The 20787-nt window shown below is 48.4% G+C and overlaps 1 protein-coding gene across 3 annotated transcripts in view; it reads left to right on the forward strand.

The window, feature by feature from the left end:
- ANKRD27 (ankyrin repeat domain 27) overlaps positions 1-20787 on the forward strand; it is a 1511294-nt gene that overhangs the window by 1098162 nt on the left and 392345 nt on the right. For all 3 annotated transcript variants that reach the window (XM_069635449.1, XM_069635447.1, XM_069635448.1), the window contains one exon: positions 14394-14516. In XM_069635449.1, the coding sequence (XP_069491550.1) occupies positions 14394-14516 (123 nt within the window). The remainder of the gene's footprint in view (positions 1-14393; positions 14517-20787) is intronic.

The following is a 20787-nucleotide window of genomic DNA, read 5'->3' on the forward strand; positions in this document are numbered from 1 at the left end:
TAGCTTTGATTTGTCTAAGGCGTGACAACTCACGGTCCTCTCAAATTATACTCCAGTCTTTGACTACTCAGGCCCTTTGTTTAAGCTGATGATGTCACTTGCAATGTTTCCTTAGCCGATTAGAACAGAATGACATTTTAACACTTCACTTTGTGAGGGGTCAGAAATGTGAGTTGGACAACTTTTGTGAAGGTTTTTCAAAAGATGCCATTTATTTAACTCAAAAGGTTGGATAAAAGCCTACCTATCCCTACCCTGATGAGGATTTCCCCGCCTAAAATAAAGTAAAGGAAACTCTAACAAAAGGTTTCTGTCCCTCACATTCATACATATAACAACTTAACAAGGTAACATTTGGCAATTTCAATAAAACAGAAATAACAATTATAGTGACAACCTGGTAGCCGTTTCTCCTTATAACCTGGGTGAATTCCCCTTCCCCAGATTCAAGCAGGTTCCTATTCAACAGTTCCAAAAAGGATAAGGAAATCCTGCCTCGCAACAAAGTTCCAGTAAAGTTCTTTTTGTTCCAACTTGAACTCCACCAACAGTTCAGTGTTCACCAAGTTGTCTTCCTGTTTCCAATTGTGATATGGAGTTCAACACAACTTCTTTTTGTGAATCAAGAATGCTTCCATAGTTTATTAGGATTAACAAGTGCCTTTGTCGGGATGGGTCTGCAATAATTCACAAAAACCAACAGTGGTTCTGCCAATTCTTCTTCAACACTTTTAACCACACCACAGTACTTCAACAACTTCTGCCTGGCCCACTCACATGCCACGACTACACGACAAGGTAATTCTGTCCTGGTGTACTCCCATGCCAGGACAAAATGAAAACTACTAACTGCTACAAGTATGTCAGTGGTAAAGGGTTGTTCCAACAATTTAGCAATATATTTCGCTTCGATACATCAGATTTGACTACTTATTTTGTAAACAAGAAACACATTGGTGCTGTTTATTACACACTTGTGATTGCCACACACAATACATGTTATGCTCCACTTCTCCTGAATACCTTCTGTCAAAAGGTGAGCCTTCCTGCCACTCGTTTCCCCCACTTTAAGTTAACCAAATGGTGACAATGGTTTTCTGTCGCTCTTAAATCTTTAGCTTTGGAAATGTGGGCTTAAGCCAGTTCCTCTTATGACCTCCTAAACACATGGACAATATGATTTACAAATACTTGGATTCTTGATTGCCCTCTCTTGGCAAGGTTTTTTCTTTTTGATTGCCCTATGTATTATTCACTTTTGGCTTTCGAACAGTTGTTTGTATTGGTACCTCGTAGTATTGCCCTGTCCTGTTGCTGGCACCGATTCTGACCCACATATATACAATCACACCTTTCATGTCTGTCAAATTCTAATTCTGCCTCCTTCTCTTTAAAACCGCTTTTCAATCGGATTACTATTCAGCATTACACCAGTTCGGTGTTCAAAATACTGTTTGGTATGCGCCTTCACTCTCTTTTTATTAGTTCCATACTTAACGCACCCTGGCTTGGCTAGTAGGAGACCATGGAGCGCTCCAGGTTCACCATTCAATAGTGTACTCACTGGGTCTGGTGTGCACTTCCGCTCGCTCTGCTGCCTCCCGGTCCTCTCTTGCTCTGCACGGCCCGGCAACCTGCTTCTTTTGGTCCCCTGCAGCCACCGACTGGCGCAGGCTGCATGGGACCAAAACAAGTAGTTTGCTCGTGCACAATTGCCACAGAGCCCAACGTACTTTGGGGAAAGCTTTTCAAGTTCATGCTTCTGGCGCAACCTCTGCAATCCCAGTCTTTAGGGGGAAAGCTTCCAAATACAACACTTCCCACTGCGCAACTTCTACAATCGAGGTCTCTGGAGGAAGAGACCCTCTCAGGACTGGCAACTGCTCGATACACGACAGCGGTCCCCATGTCTCTTCTCTCTTCCAATTTCTGCTTCTGCTGCACCGTGGAGGTACCATGACTACGCCACCTCCTACTACTGCTCTCTCCCCCGGCCGGCACCTGAGGGGATCTTTTGTGCCTCACAGTCTTCCTCGGGTGTGGATCATTAACATTATTATTTTTTTCAATCTTTATTGAAATTTTCCGTCACATGACAATATAAGGTAGTGTAATCAGTGCAACAACAGATGACCAGTGACACATTTTCCAAATCAACTCCCCCTCTCCCCTCACCCCCTCAGAAGAATAGGAAGGAAAAGAAAAAAAAATGATATTAGACAAAGGAGGTAAGGTACGAAAAATATAGGATGGCCAATAACAGGCGTCAGCCTTGCAAGTTCCAGTCAGCAGTCCTAGGGAAGACTTTCAAGAGTCTCTCGCGCTGCATCAGTTCATCATCCAAACATGCTGCTTCTGTGCTCTCTAGCCCCCGAAGGCCCCAATCCCCGGCCCCACCCTCCAGGCATCTCACCATTGACTGATCACAGAAGACACAGGCTTTGCATAATACGAGGTCTGAATAGGTGAGCTTCTCTATCTTTAACATGTTCAAGAATGGAGACCAGGTGCGCAGGTACTTAGGCATAGTATTCGTCATGAACACTGTAATCCTCTCCATGGCCAACATCTCCCAAACCTTAATCCACTAGCACGCCATGGGGGTACCCTCGCAGGTTTTCCAGAACCAGGCCTGAGTGATCTTTGCCGCTAGGGGCAGTTGGATTATTAGAGTAGCCCGAGCGCATGCAAGTGGGTATGAGCCATCCTCCATAACATCTCCCAGCAAGACTACCAGAGGATCCGGGGGAAGCTGGGCTCCAGTAATGTCTTTTATTTGCGCTAGAACCTCCTTTCAGAATGTAAACATAACCGGGCAGGACCACCATATGTGCAGCATATTACCCACTTACCCACATCCGTGCAAGCACCAGTCCGACTGCTCCAGAGATATATGATGGAGTCTCGCTGGGGTGAGGTACCATCTATAGCAGAGTTGTATCGCCCCCCTCTTTTGCTTGTGTGCACCTTGAGCTAGCATGTGTTCTCCGCCAGATCCTAGTCCATGAATCTTCAGTTATTTCCTGCCCTAGCTCTTGCTGCTCCCATTTAAACACATAAGGGAGTATGCCCCTCGCCATCTAGGTTGCCCAGGAGCTTGTATAAGTGTGAGACCCTCCTGGAGCTCCTCCCATCAAGGCCGAGAGCTCATCTCCCATAGGTTCCCTAGTTGCTAATCTCTTGACCACCGGGTTAGTGATCCAGTGTTTAAGTTGAATGTAGCGGAATCGCTTGGTCTCGGGTAGACTGAATTTGGCCTTGTAATCGGCAAAGGTGACCGGTTCTCCTTCTTAGAATAGGTCCCAAAGCCTCAGTGGGGAGTCTCAATCCCAAGCTGCAAAGGCCCCATCAGCCATCCCAGGTGAGGAGTCCGGATTGCACAAAACAGGTGTGAGGGGACCCCCCCCCCTCGGGATATTCAGCAGCCACTGCGCCTTGTTCCAGTCAGTGGCGCAGGGTGACCGGAGTGGCTGGTGAGATCGTTCCTCAAAACTCTTTGGAACTCTCGGACACTTGCCCCCCCCCCCCCAGATAAGTTTGGAGATATCCCTTTGGAGCCCCTCGAGGTCCCTCGCCCACACTTTTAGGGGCAGCCCCTGAAAAATATACAGGCTCTTTGGAAGCAAGGTCATCTTGACCGCCAGTATCCGGCCCATCCACGAGATTTCTAGGTGGGTCCAGCACACCAGCTGATCTCGAGCGTCCCTCATCAGGCGCGGAAAGATTGGCACTCACCAGCGAGGTGAAGTTAGCAATGAGCACTATGTCCAGGTATAGCAGTTCAGTCAGCGCCCAACAATAACCTGAGTCCCGATCAAGCTTGTGAATTGTTTCCCCAGATTCTGACATGTTCAGGCCCAGTGATTTGTTTTTGTTGATTCTAAAGCCAGACACCTCGCCAAACTCGTCCAGGGCCTTTGCCAAGATCTGCAGGGTTTTCAGTCGGTCAGGAAGGAAGTACAACACGTCATCGGCATAGAGTGCCAGCTTGTGCGTACTTCCCCGGAGGGGATCAATAGGTTATTCCGGACATGTTGAGCCAATGGCTCCATCACCAGGGCAAAGATAAGAGGTGAGAGCGGGCAGCCCTGCCTTGCACCCCTTCTTGCCTGTGTGTACTGGGAGAGTCTTGGGGGCCTTACAGTTGGTCATCAGCAGTTGAACAAACTTTGGGCCAAAATTGCAGTGTCGCAGGACCTCCTCCATGTACACCCAGTCCATGCTATCAAAGGCCTTGCGGGGGTCCAAGGAAAGCAGAACAAAACGTTCCGGAATTTCACTTTTGCCTGCTACCGCGTCTACTACCCAGTGGATATTATTGTGTGCCCCAAGCCCCACTATAAAGCCGGTCTATATAACCTGCAAGCTAGGACCCTGCCGTAAATTTTGGCATCAACATTCATAAGGGCTATTGGCCTGTATGCCAAGTGGTCCACCCCATCTTTCTCAGGTTTCAGAATGAGCGTGTTGAGCCTTATAGAGATGTACTGAGAAGCCATCAGGCCCGGTATTTTCCCACTGGGGAGGCTCCGTATAGCCCCAGGACCTCCTGATCAGTGACTGCAGACTCGAGAGCTTCCCTGTCCTCAGCCGATACCTACAGAAGTTTAGCCTACGCCACATACCTCTCCTTCTGACCCTGCACCTCGGGGATGCTCACCCCCAGTTCCCTGTATTAATTCTTCATGAGCGCCACTTTGGCCACTTCTTGGGTGACCCTTCCCCATTCCATAGGGCCTAGTTACGCTGAGCGCGCTTCCACAGCTTCACCGCTAGGGGTTGGTTGGCTTTATTGCCCCTTATATAATAATACTGATGCGTTTGCACGGCTTTGTATGTAAGGTGGACTTCCAATATTTTCTGTGCTGCCCGGAGTTCCCTGAGAGATTTACATGAATTGACTCGCTTGTGATGAGCCTCCCACTGTCGGACCTCCTCCTCTAGCTTTGCAGGCTTTTGTGTAGGTTGCCGCAAGACGGTTAACCCCTCTAAGGACCGCTTTGGCCGCATCCCAGACAATGTTCTGGTCCTTTGCCTCTGTGTCATTCTCTGCAAAATAGTAAACCAATGCTTCTCAGATGTATGCACGCACTGCAATGTTTTTCAATAAGAAATCGCTAAAGCGCCATGGTTTATTATGGTGGCTCACCACAGCGCCAAGGTCTAGGCCAATGTGAACCGGGGCATGGTCAGAGAGGACCCTCGGGAGGATCTCACATTGAGTAACCGCCGGGACAAGGGACCTAGAGAGCAAGCCATGTCCAGCCTGGAGTGTCCCCTGTGCGCTGCGGAGTAGAAAGTGTAATCCCGCTCATCGGGATGGAAGAAACTCCAGGCCTCTATCACTGAAAGGTATCTCAATAGGTTGGTTAGGACCACGAAGTTGCGTTTATCTGCTGTTGATGGCGCCAAAGTGTTGTCCTTGGTCGTATGTATAATGGAATTGAAATCCCTAGCTATGATTAGGTCTCCTTCTGAGAAGCCCAGTAGTGTCTTGGCGAGTGCCGTGAAGGTGGCTTCCTGGCCAGTGTTTGGGGCGTACAACGAAACAAGGGATACTGTCTGGGCTCCGAGCTTAGCGTTAAGAACCAGAAACCTCCCGACCCTGGCTTCCCCCTCCTAATAAGTATACCAACCCCTCTGGTTTTAATGCCAGTGGACACATAATAAGACCTAGGGTATAGTTTGTAGGTCAAACGCGGTTTATCCCCAGAGAGCAGTTGGGTTTCCTGAAGGAACACAAGGGCAGGCGCAAGTTTTGCTATTCTTTGAAGGACTGACTTGCGCTTAGTTGGAGAATTAAGACCCTGGACATTCCAAGTGCAACAAGTAAAGTCACGGGCATCCCCCAGTGTGCTGCTATCTTGCATGAGAAGTGCGAACAGATGTTGACAGTTGCCAGGCCCTGGGACATGCCACACTGTCAACCCCATGAAGTGATTTATCCAAGGGTTGTTGCGCCATTGACAATCTAAAAGGGTTTGTGAAGGCGTCGTACCAGACCCTCTCTCATGTTCCCGCTCTCAATAGTATATGGGCGCCCCTCTTGAATATGCCGAAGAATCCAAAAGTAAAGAAACTGGAAAACTCCCCATCCCCCCAACACTCCAAAAAAGAAGCCTCCCAAAGAGAACCATCTTCAATCGTGGCGTTGTGCCAGGACTACCTCCCTGCAGGGCCTTGCCATGTTTGAAAACTGCCCTTGACTTAACTGCAGAACCAATAAGCACCTGTGTAAACTAACCAACAACCATAACCAGGCTAGACCTGCACATATCTATCATCACCCCCACCCTCTTTTTTGCATGCGCCCCAGTTGAACCTTACGCCAGCAACTGCAATTCCCACAGGACAGGTAGGTGCGCCCAGTTCGGCCACCTGGAGTCACTGAGCACCCAAACGCTGGGGGTTTCTCTTTTTTGCTGATCCCTTTGGTCCTTTCGTAACTCGCCGCTGATCTTTGGGTGGGGGCAGTCCCACTCTTCCGGCTCATCCGAAGTGCAGTGAGGGCTATCAGCTTCCGGGCTCCGTCCATCATCCACCGCCTGCTTGGGAAAATCCTCTGCCTCTTTCTCGGACCCGATCACAAGCTTCCGGCCTCTGTGTTCATAGAGTAGCTTACGTGGAAACCCCCATTTGTACTTGGTCCCTTGCTCCCACAGCCAGGCCATGAGTTGGCTGAACAGGTGCCGTCTAGTGAGAGTATCGGGGGCTATATTTTGGTATAGCTGGAGGTCGGATTTGCAGAAAGACAGGGAGCCTTCCAGTCTTGCGGCCGCCAGGACCCACTCCTTTTGCTTAAAAAAGGGGACCTGTGTTAGAACATCTGTGAGCAGGTTACTCTGTATCTGTGCAGAGGGATATACTCCAGGGGTTCTGTCCAAAATGAATTCCTCCCTGTTTTCCAGACCCAGCAGGTGGCAGAAGGGTTTGCGCACATACCCCTCTAACTCCTGGTCCTTCACCCGGAGGGGTATCGCTCGGATGCAGATGTTATTGCGTCAGGGTCATTTTCCATATCCTCCTGGTGGAGCCACATTTGCTCCACCTGGTCTTTCACAGCGAGGAGCTGTTGCTGAAGCTGAATTTGCCCTTGCCCATGATCGCAGTGTGATATTTCGAAGCCGTCCAACCTCCTTTCTGCTGACCGTATGTGATCATTCGACTTGCCCGGCAGCTTGGCCATCGCTGGGCGAAGGACCGGTTCCTTTTCTGGCTCCCTTTCCACACTACTTGAGGGCGATCACATCAAGGTGTGTGCCGGGGCACTCCAGCTCAGGTGGCCCCCACTGGGTCTAGGTGCAGGTAAGCTTCCAGGCCTTGGGCCAGAGGGAGCCGCAGGGGCACTCTGATGCAATCCATCAGGTCAGGGACCCTGCCGGTGAGGTCCGATGCAGGGGGACCAACCCCGATAGGGCCCTCTATGGGGCCCCCTTGCAGTGGATGGGATAGTGCTGAAGCGCTGCAGGGAAGTGTCCAGGGAGGGGACAGCTCCAACAGCCGTAAGTTAGATGATTCTCCCAGGTGTCTTTGCCGGTGGTCGGTCATAATTTCAACAAAATAAAATGTCGGAAAAAAAACCCCGAATTCTTTATTTTTTTATTTATATACTTTTTTGGGGGTTTCGCGAGTAAAAAAAAAAGGTTTAGCAGTGTTGACTTTGTACGGCCGTCAGCGCCCCTCTCACCTCTGGCTGCTGCCACCCGAAGGCGCTGTGTGTGCAGTGTCTGCCTCATGAGCTAGGTGTCCCCGCCGTCGCTGGTCCAAGGGGGGGAAGATCCCGAGAAGTGGACACGGGCTCCGATACACTGCTTCCTCTCTCAGCCAATGCGATTTCAGACAGCCCGACGCTCCTCCTCACACGCTGTGGCAGTCCTGCAAATACTCGCCCGGCTCTCGGATGGCGCCGACTGGGGCATGGAATGTATGCAGACACCAAAGCCAGCCCGCTCCTCAAGGGCTAGTAGCGGCCACCATTTTGGTGAGCGCATCAGCTCAGAGCTTCGCCACAGTGCAGAAACAGAGCCGCTTCGATCATGCTTGATGTTGGTGCAGCCTGTGCTCGGGGTATTCAGGTGCAATTATATGGGCTCCTTGGGCATATTAGTGCAGAAGTCGGGGGCTTCTCTCAGGAGCCTACGGCAGACCGGCCATTTCGGACCGCCGCCTGGCCTGTCATTAACATTATTAGGCTGCAACTTGCAGTCTCGTGCCTCTGCAGCCCTCTTCTTTGTCCCAGTACTTCGTGCATTGTGGGATTTGAAGGCCCCAATGTTCAAATCCTCTTTTCTAAGGGAAATATCATAACCACATTCATTTCACTCCTTAAATAGTTTCCCTAAAGGAGTTTCATGATGATTCAATGAAGGGTTTGGCTTTCAAGGGGACTTTGAAATGTCAGAATCTGAATTGTTAATATTTAAAGACTCCTCTTTAACACTCCCCTTAAGGTCATAGGAGCGTTCACCTCTATAGATGTCTGTGACCTTAAAAGGGGATTTCTTACTGTCAATACATAACTGGTTATGATTGTTTTCAACCACATTGATATTGTTAGCTTTGGGAAATACAAGCTCTCTGACAGCAAGCCATTACATATTCCGGTATCACCGATATTTCCTTCTTTGAGGAAGACAAGTACTGTGTCTCACCCAACAGAGTCCTCGTGTTCCACTGGGACCCTTGTCCTCCTAGGTGATCCTCCTGGCTATTGCCACCCCCTGGGTCAGGATCAGGTAGTGGGTGCCTTCCCTCGTCCACCTGGGAGGAGACTTTAGGTAGGGGTTTAGTGAGGACTCTGCAGGATTCATCACAACTGACTCAGGGGGACCAATCAACAAGACTCTGCACACTAATAAACAAGTCTATGCTATGATCACAAATCTCTTCTCGGATTTTCGGTTAGTGGATGTTTATTGGGCTTATTCAGCATTAACTTATTGTGTAACCAGCATACCATTAGTGTGAGGCTGGTCTGTTTTTTTATTTCGAAAGAATGTGAGGTGCACCATGTTGGTGTTCTTCTCCCAACTATTGTCATATCACTCTGTTAGAAATGGTTCTTAATACTAACAGAGATAACTTTGAGACATTTTATCTCTGGCATATGTGTCAGATTAGGCTGGAAGGTGAAGTCCAGGTGGAAATAAGGTGACATATTGACATTTCTTTTTTTATGAATTCTGGGTCATCGCGCTAAGGGGTAGGATGCTTTGAAAGCAAATCTTCAAAGATGGATGATCTTGCAGTATATTTATCAAGGAAAGGCTAGTAGAATGCAAGAATAATTAGAGCATGGGCTGCGCCATTAGTAGCAGATTCTAAATGCCAACCATAGAAAAGAAGATAAGAAAAATAAGTATACATTTGGTCAGTTTAGAAGGATCTCCTGAATGCAAAAGAAATGTCAACACACTATCAAGTCCTGCAATGGGTTGTAGTGCCAATAATAATATGACTATTGTGGTCTGTTCCACCATCTCAGCTTCAGAGGTGGTAGTGCCTGATATGACCGTTCAACATCAGGGTCTATCCGAGAACTTGGATGTCCCCAGCAGCTCCCAAGGTGTCCTCACCAAACTGGGGAGTAATCTGTCGACAGCCATGATACATGCTCATCAGCCTCCTTTGCCAGAACTAGATGTATCCGTCGTCTCAAAATACTTTTTCTCCTTATTTCCTAAACCTGCAGCCCTGAGCTTCCTTTTCTGCGACTCATTTTGAGACCTATCTGGCGTGGCCCAGTATGGTTCACGTAAAAGGTTGGGGTCGATCATGTTCAGTGGCACAGCTTTTGGACCCTCTACGGAAGGGTAAGGCTATGGGGTCTGAGACTGAAACTGTGATTGGGGATGGCAATACAATGGGGACTCCCGGAGCTGAAGGCATGCACATGATATGATATGGCATTTATAACACGCCTATACACAAGTGTTTCAAGGCGCAACAAAGCTGGGGAGGGGAACAGAGGGAAGACAGATAACGGTCCTACTAGGACAGGTGTCATTCAGATTGCGCAAGTCTGTGGGAAAGTACGGGGGGGAGGGGACAGTGCGGTACATGGGATAATAGAATAATAAACAATAAGTTAAAGTACGGCCAGCAGGAGACATGTGCAGGGATTAGGTGTCAAGTGCTGGTACTGGGACTTTAGAGATATAGAAACAGTCCCCAAGTGCGGGGGTTACCAGGAAGGTAGTGCAGGTGTGCAACTGGTGGGGCAGAGGACCTGGACTCGAGATCAGAAGGTGGCCAGGTAATCAGTGCAGTATCAGTTTCAGCCAGGAAGTCAGCAGGGGAGAGGAGGAGAAAAAGCAGAAGCAAAGAGAAAGGTTTTGAGGTGCCTCCGGAACCGGAGATGATTCTCCTCACATTTCAGGGAGGCTGTTCCAGTGGGACACCCCAGCCGAAGAGAAAGATCTACCACCAACTTGTTGCTTGGAGAAGCGACTGACCCTGAGGGAGTTGGAGACGGATGAGCAAAGAGCTTGAGAAGGAAGATATTTAGGAAGAGAGAAGTTGAAGGTATTGAGGCCCCAGAAGGCCTTGTGAACAATGCAGAGGGTTTTGAACTTAATCCTCGCAGCCACTGTGAGCCAGTGCAGCAATTTCAGTCCTGGAGAGATACAATCCCTGGGCTGGAGGCCAAGGACAAGTCTCTCATAGTCCTGTTCTGGATGAGTTGCAGAGGGCGGAGAGTAGAAGCAGCAAGATTTAAAAAGAGGCTGTTGCAGTAGCCCAGCCTAGAAAGAACCAGAGCTCTGGAGACAGTGTGCTTCTGGGGGAAGCAGAGGAAAGGAAGAATGCCTCTGAGGAGGTGCAGCTTGTAGTGTGACTTCTTAGAGATGTCGGAGATGTGAGGAGAGAAGGAGAGTGTGGAGTCGAAGATGACCCTGAGGTTTTTAGCCTCAGAGGTGGGAGCAGGAAGAGGGCCAAGAGAGGCCGGCCAGAGAGTGACAGGAAAGGAGCGGGTGTGCCGATGAGGAGAATCTCGTTCTTACTGGCATTAAGGCAGAGATCATTGGCGGCACACCACTCCTGGATGGTGGACAGACGGTCAGAGATGAGAGAAGGAGAAGAGGTGGCTGAGGGTAGCCTGAAGATGAGCTGAGTGTCATCCGCATAGCACTGGAAGTTGGGGCAGAGTGCAGCAATGCGTTGGGCAAGAAGTGCCAGGTATTGGTTGAACAGCCAGGGAGAGAGGTTAGACCCCTGGGGAACACCACAGGTAGAGATACAGGAGAAGAAGGACCCAAGTTGGACCTGTGAGGGTCAATCAGTGAGGAAAGAAGTCAGCCACGCAAGGGCCTGATCGGTGACCCCCAGGTTATCACAGAGACGGTTGAGCAGGATGGCATGGTTGACCATGTCAAGGCAGAAGAGAGATCAAGTAAGATGAGGACACAGGGGGTGTTGGAATCAAGGTTGGAGAGCAGGTTTTAACGAATGTTCAGGAGAGCAGTTTTTGTGCTTCTGGCAGCTCTGAAGCCATGCTGATGATCATGGAGACAACCAATGGATTCTGTGTGAAGGGTGAGCTGAGAGATGGCCAGCTTTTCCAAGAGCTTGCCCAGGAAAGGAGTGATAGAGTTTGGGCGATAGCCAGGCAAGACGGGTCGGCAGAGGGTTTCTTAAGAAGAGGGTGCACAAGGGAGTGCTTCGGGGGGGTGGGGGAGGAGACACCAGTGGAGAAGGAGTGGTTGCCGAAGTTGGCCAGAGCAGGAGTCAATGTGGTCCTTGATGTTTTTGGAGGAACAGGGATGATCCTGTTTTGACAAGACTTTCATAGATCGGACTTGTCTAGAAACCTCATCTGGGGGGAACAGGGGAAAGGCAGAGAAGGAGGGAGGAGAGGTGGCAGAGGAGCAACTGCCTGTGTGTGATGCATGGATACCACAAGATAAATGGAGAGCTGGGGCCTCTGTGCATCACAACTCACTCTTGAGAACTGTCATTGACCTGTTAAATGTGGCCCTGGACAAAGCAACCCTTTCGATAAACAAATGTTAAGTAGAGATGCGAGGGCACTAGGCTTTGACTCAATTTACGTTACACTTCAGTATTTCTGCTGAGTTTGAATTAGTTCTCTGCATGGTCACGGGTGGGGGAGGTTTTGCCCACACCTCGAGCTAGGACTTCAATGTGTTTGCTGTGGATTGCATGTATTTATGTGTGTGAAAAAAGTTGTCATCCAACCTCTCAAGGTCTTTATCAAGGATGAATTAAAACATTTTGTGTCAGTTGTGCAGCATATTGTGATGCATAGTAAAAGTGATTATTGATATCCGGTGGTACAAATATATTGGGTCATAAAGAAGTCATTGTAAATTATTTATGAACACATATTCATTGTCAACATTGGAAGAGGAAAAATAATGGGGGGGGGCGAAGAGAAGCAAGAAAGACAGTTATTTAAGGATGTTTCTTTTAGTGTTTGCACATTTGCAAAGCCTTACAATAGGGCTTGTCAGTTGTTTGGCCTGACACGGAAAGCCTTACCTAGTATGTGGAATTCTCATGGCCTGCTGGCAGTTCTCGCCAATACGATTTGGGGAAGGACTAGACTGCTGACAGAAGTTCTCATGGAGAGGGATCATCATTGCCTCTTGCCTCTTTCTTGTCACAGTACTGGGAAAGTGATCTTCATTGAGGTGACATATCCTAGTACTTTTTAGGGGATTGGTAAGATGAGTACAACTTATGAGACTATTAGGGGAGGGATTGTTCTTGGGGTCATAGGAAGGTGGTTTTGGGTCCTTTGATTGGTGGGAATACTGCGTTCCATCTGGAGAGTACCCTTTACTCCCACTAAGATTGTCTCCCTACACATGGACCTCCCTCAGGCAGCCACACTCAGGGTCGGGATCAGGTAGCCGCCACCCTTCCCTGGCCACATGCGGAGGGTCCTTCCCACGGGACACAGTGGTGACATCACCAGATTAATCACATATAGCCGTTGAAATGTCTGGATAGATGGAGAAAGGAATGATGCATTGCATAGCTCATAAAGAAGTTTGAATAGCTTCTGACAGTTGTAATGACTAGATACAATGTCCAGAGTAGTATATTTTTTTTGTACACACATACATAAAAAGAAATCTGCAGCCTCAGTCTGGACTCCAAACGTTGCGTGCCATGATGGCCCTTCAGCACCTGCACATCACACAACAGGGAATAGGTAGCATTGAGCTTCCTGGTTTCTGTACATGCAGGGTGGAGTTGGAGTGCCTCCATTTTGCCGCCTCTAGGTCTCAATGTACAGGGAGGTTCAGGAGTGTTCTCTACTCTTCTCTATGTGGTGTTACGCACACACAGCACCCCCACCCCCGTTCTTCAAAAACAGAGGAGAGATGGCACTGTCAAGAGTGGCCTCTAAATTCCATGCCCCAAATATTAACGATAAGGGAGAGGACAGGCAATCAAATAGAGAACTTTGTCTCTGTTGATTGTCCTTGGAAGTAACATGTGCTACAAACTAAACCATGAGGAGGTTCCTGAGGGCATTTGTGCCCTTAAAACCAGAGGGCAGGCAGCTGCACGGTTGTATGGGTTCCACTGCTGGATATCTGCCAGACGACGACTTGGTCCTCCCTGCATGCATTCCCAAAGCATTGCGCCTCATAACTTCACCTGGAAAGGATGTCAGAATAAGACTGGTAGTGCTTTAGGGATTTCTTGTTTAGCATGTCTTTCTTACACCTTTTCCTCTTGCTGGTTATTCTGGATGGCTTGGGGAGTCCTTCAAAAGTACGGAATCTGTAAAACATTGTATCCATTAGGAGAGCTGTTAGCTTACCTTCAGCAATGTTCTTTGATTGATATATAAATTCCTCCCAACGATTCCTCCTGCTTAACCTTCAAAAGTATGTTCGTAAGACAGTTGGTAGTTTTTTTCTATGCCACAGTTCTGCCACCCCTCTGCCGCTTGATGGGGAGAAAAAAGGGAGTACGTGAAGAAAATTGCTTCTGCAGCTCCAAGTATATACTTTGTAAGTCCCTTTCAGCGCAAAGAGCAGCAAGGACCATTGATGGCTGCAAAGTCATCTGGTGACTGTTAAAATATTTTGAACTAGACTGTTTCTGGAGAATATTTCAAAGATGAGGAATCTGTAGGCGAAAGTAACACATTTATCAGAAGATGGCATTACTGAAGGTAACTAACTTGTTTTTGGGGGCTTCTGATCAGTTTTTTGGTGTTGCAATTTTAAATTATTTAGCTGATCTATGCATTCAGAATGTTTATTTTTTTATTTTTTACGGGAACAGCTACGTTATATATCCTACTGAAATTGTTTAGTAACTGTGCCATCACGTTAGCATGGCATATGAGCTGTGGCCACATCATGAAATAACATTGTCATACATCAATTTGATAAATTATCTGTTTTTACTAGGTACGTTATCTTTTTGAGTGGCTGGATGAAGATTTTGATGAAATGGAGGAAGCTGCTCATACAGAGACGATAGAGTTCTGTCATCCTCTGTGCCAATGTGCAAAGTGTGGTCCTGCACAAAAGGTACAACTTTATTGTTTGTTAGAGCAATCTGAACTTTTTCATAGGTACTGACATTGGAACAGATGCTGCTCAATGATGGGTTGGTGAAGGCAAGTATTTTGAAAGCAGGGCTGGTTATGTGTGAAATTGAATTATTGCTGGTATTCTCTCAATTTTAGATTGTATTCTGCCAGTTTCTGTCACAGTTTGGAATCATGAGGTAGATTAATGCAGTATTGTAACATTTTAATTGTTTTATTGAACAAGCAGACTCCTCGTTAGCTCTAAACCCCAGGATCATAACTCAGAGTCAAGCTGTATTGGCTCTTTGTCAAATTTAAAATACTTTGCCTTACCAGTCCAGGCACAACATTAGAACATTCTCCATACCACGCTTGATCAATAGACATTTTGCAGTTCAAGTCCCCATCCCCGGGATTACACTGCCCCTACAGCTTCATGGAATACTACAATCTATTTTGCATACTTTAGACACTTTTGTTTTCTACCTGTTTCTGCTCCTCCCTTTTTTCTTGCACACTTATCCAAAGTCAGCATATTCATACTGACTTCTCCCTATCCACTTGCTCCTACCTATGTAGCTCAGAAACAATTAGTGCGTCAGAGTTTAAGAGTTAAGAAAAAATTAACACATACAGGACTTCAAGCGGGGGGACCCCTGTTACCTAAGTAAACTTCCAGCTCCATAAAGTTTGGTGGTTTAGGCCGCCAAAATCACATCTAAGTAGAATGCATACCCAACATTTCCCTCAGACAGTAGTGACAAACACTATGATGCTATGGCAAAAAAGGTCTTCTCTGCTGGAAGTATGGCCCTTAAGTCAGCAAATGCCACGTGTTCACTGGCTAAACTCACTTTTAGACTATGGGAATGTAATCGATGGCGGCTGAACATATCCCCGAAGGGGAAGAAAGAGACAGTTTCCTAAGTATTATTAAGGATGGGAAGGATGCAATGTGCAAAACCCTTCAGACTGGTCTCGACTCTGATGACAGTATCAGCAGAGCTGTGGTGGCTAGCATTGTAATGCGCAGATTTGCCTCGTTGAGAAAGTCTGGTTGTGCTCCAGATGTGCAATCCAGACTTCTTAACATGCCCTTTGACAGCACCCATTTATTTGGCAGTAAGGCTGGCAAAGCTGCAGACCTCCAAAGCAGCAGTCAAATCCCCTGGTGTGGCAATCAGACAGCCACAAACTCGCCCCACTGGAATAGCTTGGAGGGGTAGGTCCTTTCGCTATTACTCTTCAGTTGGAAGAGGGAGAGGACTGTCGAATCAAAGAGATCAGAGACAATTCCCCTGTGGTGGATGGGGAAAAGGTGCTGAGACCACCCAGGCATGGCTGCTTTACCCTCAGCCGCTGCCTCAAATCCTCTCTGAGGCCTTAGTCCACGAAACCCCAGTATGAGGCAGACTCTCACAGCATCTGCAAGAATGGCGGGATATTACATCAGATGCATGGGCATTTGAAACAGTAGCCCATGGTTACTGCCTTCCCTTTCTAAAAAGGCCTCTGGATCATCCACCGGGGAATAACTCTTTCAAAATTCCAGATATGATCCTTGTGCAGAAAATGTTTACCCTGCTGGAGAAAGCTGCTATAGAACCAGTAACTGTAGCAGAGAGGAACAAAGGTTGGTACTCCCCTTACTTTCTAATCCTCAAGAAGGATGGAGGATTGAGCCCTATTTGGATTTAAGAGACTTGAAGAAATTTCTCAAGATGGTTACCCTTTCTCAGATCCTTTAGGCCCTCCAGCTTCAGGACTGGATGGTATCATTGGACCTTCAGCATGCTTACTTCCATATACCTATCCATCACAAGCACAGAAGGTACCTGAGGTTCACCGGTTCTCATTATCAGTTTTGCGTTCTGCCATTTGGGTAGACCCAAGGGTTTTCATCAAGTTGTTGACGATGGTGGCAGCGAGTCTCAGGAGAGGGGGGCGAAGGGTACATTTGTACCCCTACCTGGACGATTGGCTGATCAGAGCCCGTTCTCCAGAGCAGGTCCTGGAACATCTCAGCATAGCCTGCCATTCCCGCCACAGACTGGGCTTCTCCCTCAACATCAAGAAGTCCCACATGATGCCATCTCAAAGGCTCCAATTCATCGGGGCAGTCTTAGATGCATCCTTGGCAAATGCCTTGCCACCCGAGGTGAAGGCTTAAGACATTCTGCAGATGGTCACAAAATTCCAGAGTGCCCAGCATCTTCCGGTCTTTGACTTTTTGAGGTTGCTCAGCCTCATGGCATCCTGCATTTTCCTGGTGCCAGAGGCTCAACTGAGAATGAGATCTCTCCAATGGGCTCTCGGGACTCACTGGTCCCAATTCTCAGGCAGGATGGCAGACATTCAGGTTCCAAGCAGAGTCGCACATGACCTTCTGTGGTGGGACTGCAAGGAAAACATTCTCGTGGTAGAACCCTTATGGCAACCATAGCCGGAGATGATAACGCCTCACTCACAGGGTGGGGAGCACATGCCAACGATCTGCGGTAGTTGATCTCCATCGGAATCCAATCTACACATTAACCTTTTAGAGGTGATGGCAATCAGACTAGCACTGAAGGCCTTTCTGCCCTCTGTATGGGGAAAGAGTGTCCTAATAATGACGGACAACACAGTGGCCATGTACTACCACAACAAGAGCTGAGGCATTGGGTCACTACCACTGTGCAGAGAAGGAACGCAGCTCTGGTTTTGGGCAATTCAAGAAGGAATCTCCCTATCGGCAGTTCACCTAGCTGGAGAGGAGAACACAGCAGCGGACGCTCTGAGCAGCCAGAGCACAGTCTCACACAAGTGTGAACTAGCTCAGGAAGTCTTTCAAGAGATCTTCACCCTTTGGCGAACCCCTCAAGTGGATCTGTTCGCCACCAGTGTCATCCGGAAGTGCGAACTGTACTTTGTCAGGGAATTTTCCCCAAGAGGAGCTCTAGGAGACGCGTTCGAAGTGGACTGGGAGTTTCCACTCCTGTACGTGTTTCTTCCAGTCGCCGTCATTCCTCAAGTAATCTGGAGGTTGAGAAAGTTTGGTAAATCCATGATCCTAATTGCTCTGGGTTGGGCCAGGAAGACGTGGTACCCAGACTTTCTGGACATGTCCATCTGCCCTCCAATACGTCTTCCACAAAGAGAGGACCTTCTCTCGCGAGCGGAGGGTCAGGTTCTCCATCCAGAGGTCAAGGCACTCAACCTTCACGCATGGTTTCGAGAGATTGGGGTATAAGGATTGGGACCTCCCAGATGACGTAATGGAGATTTTGCTTTTGACCACAAGGCCAGCAACGAAATCCTTATACGGCTGCTGTTGGAACAAGTTCTGCAGCTTGTGCAGGGATAAGAATGTGGACCCTTTACATGCAGCACACCTATGGTGTTATCGTTCTTGTTGCACCTGGCTGATCTGGGGCTCTGGGGTTGGCACAATTAAAGTGTATCTGGTAGCGCTTATATTTTTATACCACTATTGATACAATTTCTGAAGGGATTGACAAATGTATTCCCTCCGATCCCATTTAAGTCCCGGTTTGGGACCTCAATTTGGTTTTTAAATGTTTGCTCCTTTCGAGTTTATTCATTCCTGCTCTCTAAGATTACTAACTCTGAAGACCATCCTTTTGGTTGCTCTTACATCCGCCCGTAGGTTGAGTGAACTTCAAGCCCTGTCCTTACATAGTCTTCTTTATGGATAGGGTGGTCCTTAAGGTTACACCTACTTTTTTACCAAAAATTGTGTCTGAGTTTCATTTAACTAAAAAAATCATGCGTCCGTCATTTTATCCTCCACCTCATCCTGGAAAGGAAGAGGAGAGATTACACAGGCTTGACCCAAGATGTGCACTTAGCTTCTACTTATCTAGAATGTCTAAGTTAAGACAGGATTATCAACTTTTCGTTGGTTACACAGACCATAAGTTGGGTATGGCGGTCACAAAACAAACCTATGCAAGCGGATCCTTTTAGGAATTTCTGCATGCTACAGATTAGTGAGAAAAGCTCCTCCGGAGGGTCTCGGGGCTCATTTGCCCAGGAGCATGACAACTTCCTCTGCCTTAGGGAGGGGAGTCCCATTTCAGGATATTTGTGCGGAGACCACCTCGTCCTCTATCCGCACATTCACCAAGCATTAGAGTCTGGACTCTTCCTCAGGCCAAGAAGGTGGTTTTTGAAAGGTAGTGTTACATTCTGTACTCACACAAACCAATAAGGAACTCCTAAATTCTTATTTGAAACTGAAAATTCGGACTCCCTCAATGCAGACACTGCTTTGTGAGTCTATCATAATATGAGGAATGCGTGGGAGGGCACACTATATTAGAAGACCAAGTTACTTACCCGTGTTAACATTCTTTCTATTGGATGTTCCTCCCACGTATTGCTTATCGCTCCTCTCAACCTACCCCACAGTAGAATTCCCTTGTATTGCAGTTTACTTTCTTTCAGAGTGAGTAACCGTCAGGCATAAGGTACATTTGTGAGAGAATTGGAAATACGCATAAAAACAGAACTGAAGCAACGGTCGCTGCGTGCGCACGATCTACCAGTGATAACATTGACATCGAGACGGAGGCCCTTGAGGGACATTGAGTCGACTTGCATCGACGTGCAGCGCCCCCTGCTGGATAACATTTTGGAAGCAGCTAGAGCTGGTTGTGGAGATATCATAAGATGAGGAATACATTGGAGGAACATCCAATCGAAAGAACTTTACCACGGGTAAGTAACTTTTCACCTGTCGCAATTAGTAACCAACGTAAAAAGATATATTTAGGATATAGAATTAAATATTCACTATGAAAAGCCTTAAGAATAGGGAAGGGCCACTAGACCTCTCGCTTGGCTGGCATCCCTACATTACTTAGAATCTTCCAAACTTGGGGTAGCGTGTCCCATACTGTCAACCACATGTCAGGTTTTTGGGTTTTCAGTATTTATTTGCATGTAAACAGTATAAAAAAATCAAAGGATTGAGATTCTAAGAGGGCCGCCGGGGTGGAGACACAGTGAAACAGCATGCTCCACTCCCACCTCCCGCCAAAAAAACGGGGTAATTAGCAGCTGAACCCCCTCCCCAGGCATGGTTCGGCGTGGATACCGAGCGCTATCCGGTGTACCGCGACGGACCAACAACAGAAATTGGTGCATTGAAGCAGAATCCAGAGCAAAGCGAACCGTGGTCAGCCCCAGGGAAAAAGAGGGCTTAAGGGCGCGAGCCGCCAGCAGCAGCCGGCATGAAATACACTGCAGCCATGATCGGCAAAGGAGGAGAAAAAGTTTCGGCTCAGCGGGGTCCCGGGAGGTCAATGGGAGGTAGGATCTAGTCAAGCCAGGTAAAGAAGCCTGAGGGCGAAGCGTTTACCCGCCGCCGACACCAAGAAGGTGGGAGGAAGCGCCCCAGCGAGAAATAACCAGCGCCAGGATTGCCCCGTAAAGGAGCCGTACTCTGGAGGTCCGGTATCCCACGACGGACCAGCAGCATGGTATGGAACAACAAAGAGGAACCTGGAGCGGCAGCCCCAACCAGAGCGGGTGCAGCCATCAGCGAAGAGAACAGAGCGCAGACCCAGGGAGAAAGAGGGCTGAAGGGAGCTAGCCGCCAACAGCCAGCACGGAAACTCACCTCAGCCGAGGACGGCAAAGGGGGAGAAATCGTTTCGGTAATGCAATGTCCATGGGAGGTAGGACCTAGCCAAGCCTGGGAAGAAGCCAGAGGGAGAAGCGGCCCTCTGCCGCCAACGACAAGAAGGTGGGAAGAAGCGCCCCAGCGTGAGGCTGCCAAGTCCAGGACTGCCCTGGCAGAAGTACCGCACTCAGGAGGCAAAGGAGGGAGTGCGATAGCAACACGCCGAGAAGGGAGGATTGCAGAGCCTGAGGAACAGCGGGAGCGGATGAGGCAGTAACGACAACTCTGAGAGGAGACGTGACGGATCCCGTGGAGCTGCAGCCGGAGCTACCAAGGTAAAGTGAAGAAAGGAGAATAACACGGCACGGCGCAGGATCAGTGTGCAAGGGGGTAACCGGAGTGCTCTGGGGCACAGATTAGAAGCAGAAGAGGCAAGTGAAGGCTAGGGTGGACAGCCAGCCCTCCCCCCCGACCTCACCATACTTAGCGAATCGGACCACGCTGTGGGAGCGGCCACAGAGAAACCCCAGCAAACGCAGGAGGTGGTAAGGACAAACACCCCAACCCCAGTCCCCCTGCCCTAAAGGAAGACCTATTGGGCAGTCCACAAAGGGGGGAGGGGGTGGGAGAAGAACAAAAG

This window comes from Ambystoma mexicanum, chromosome 1q, assembly GCF_040938575.1.
Source record: "Ambystoma mexicanum isolate Mex_15411 chromosome 1q, UKY_AmexF1_1, whole genome shotgun sequence".
In the NCBI taxonomy this organism is placed as follows: domain Eukaryota; kingdom Metazoa; phylum Chordata; class Amphibia; order Caudata; family Ambystomatidae; genus Ambystoma; species Ambystoma mexicanum.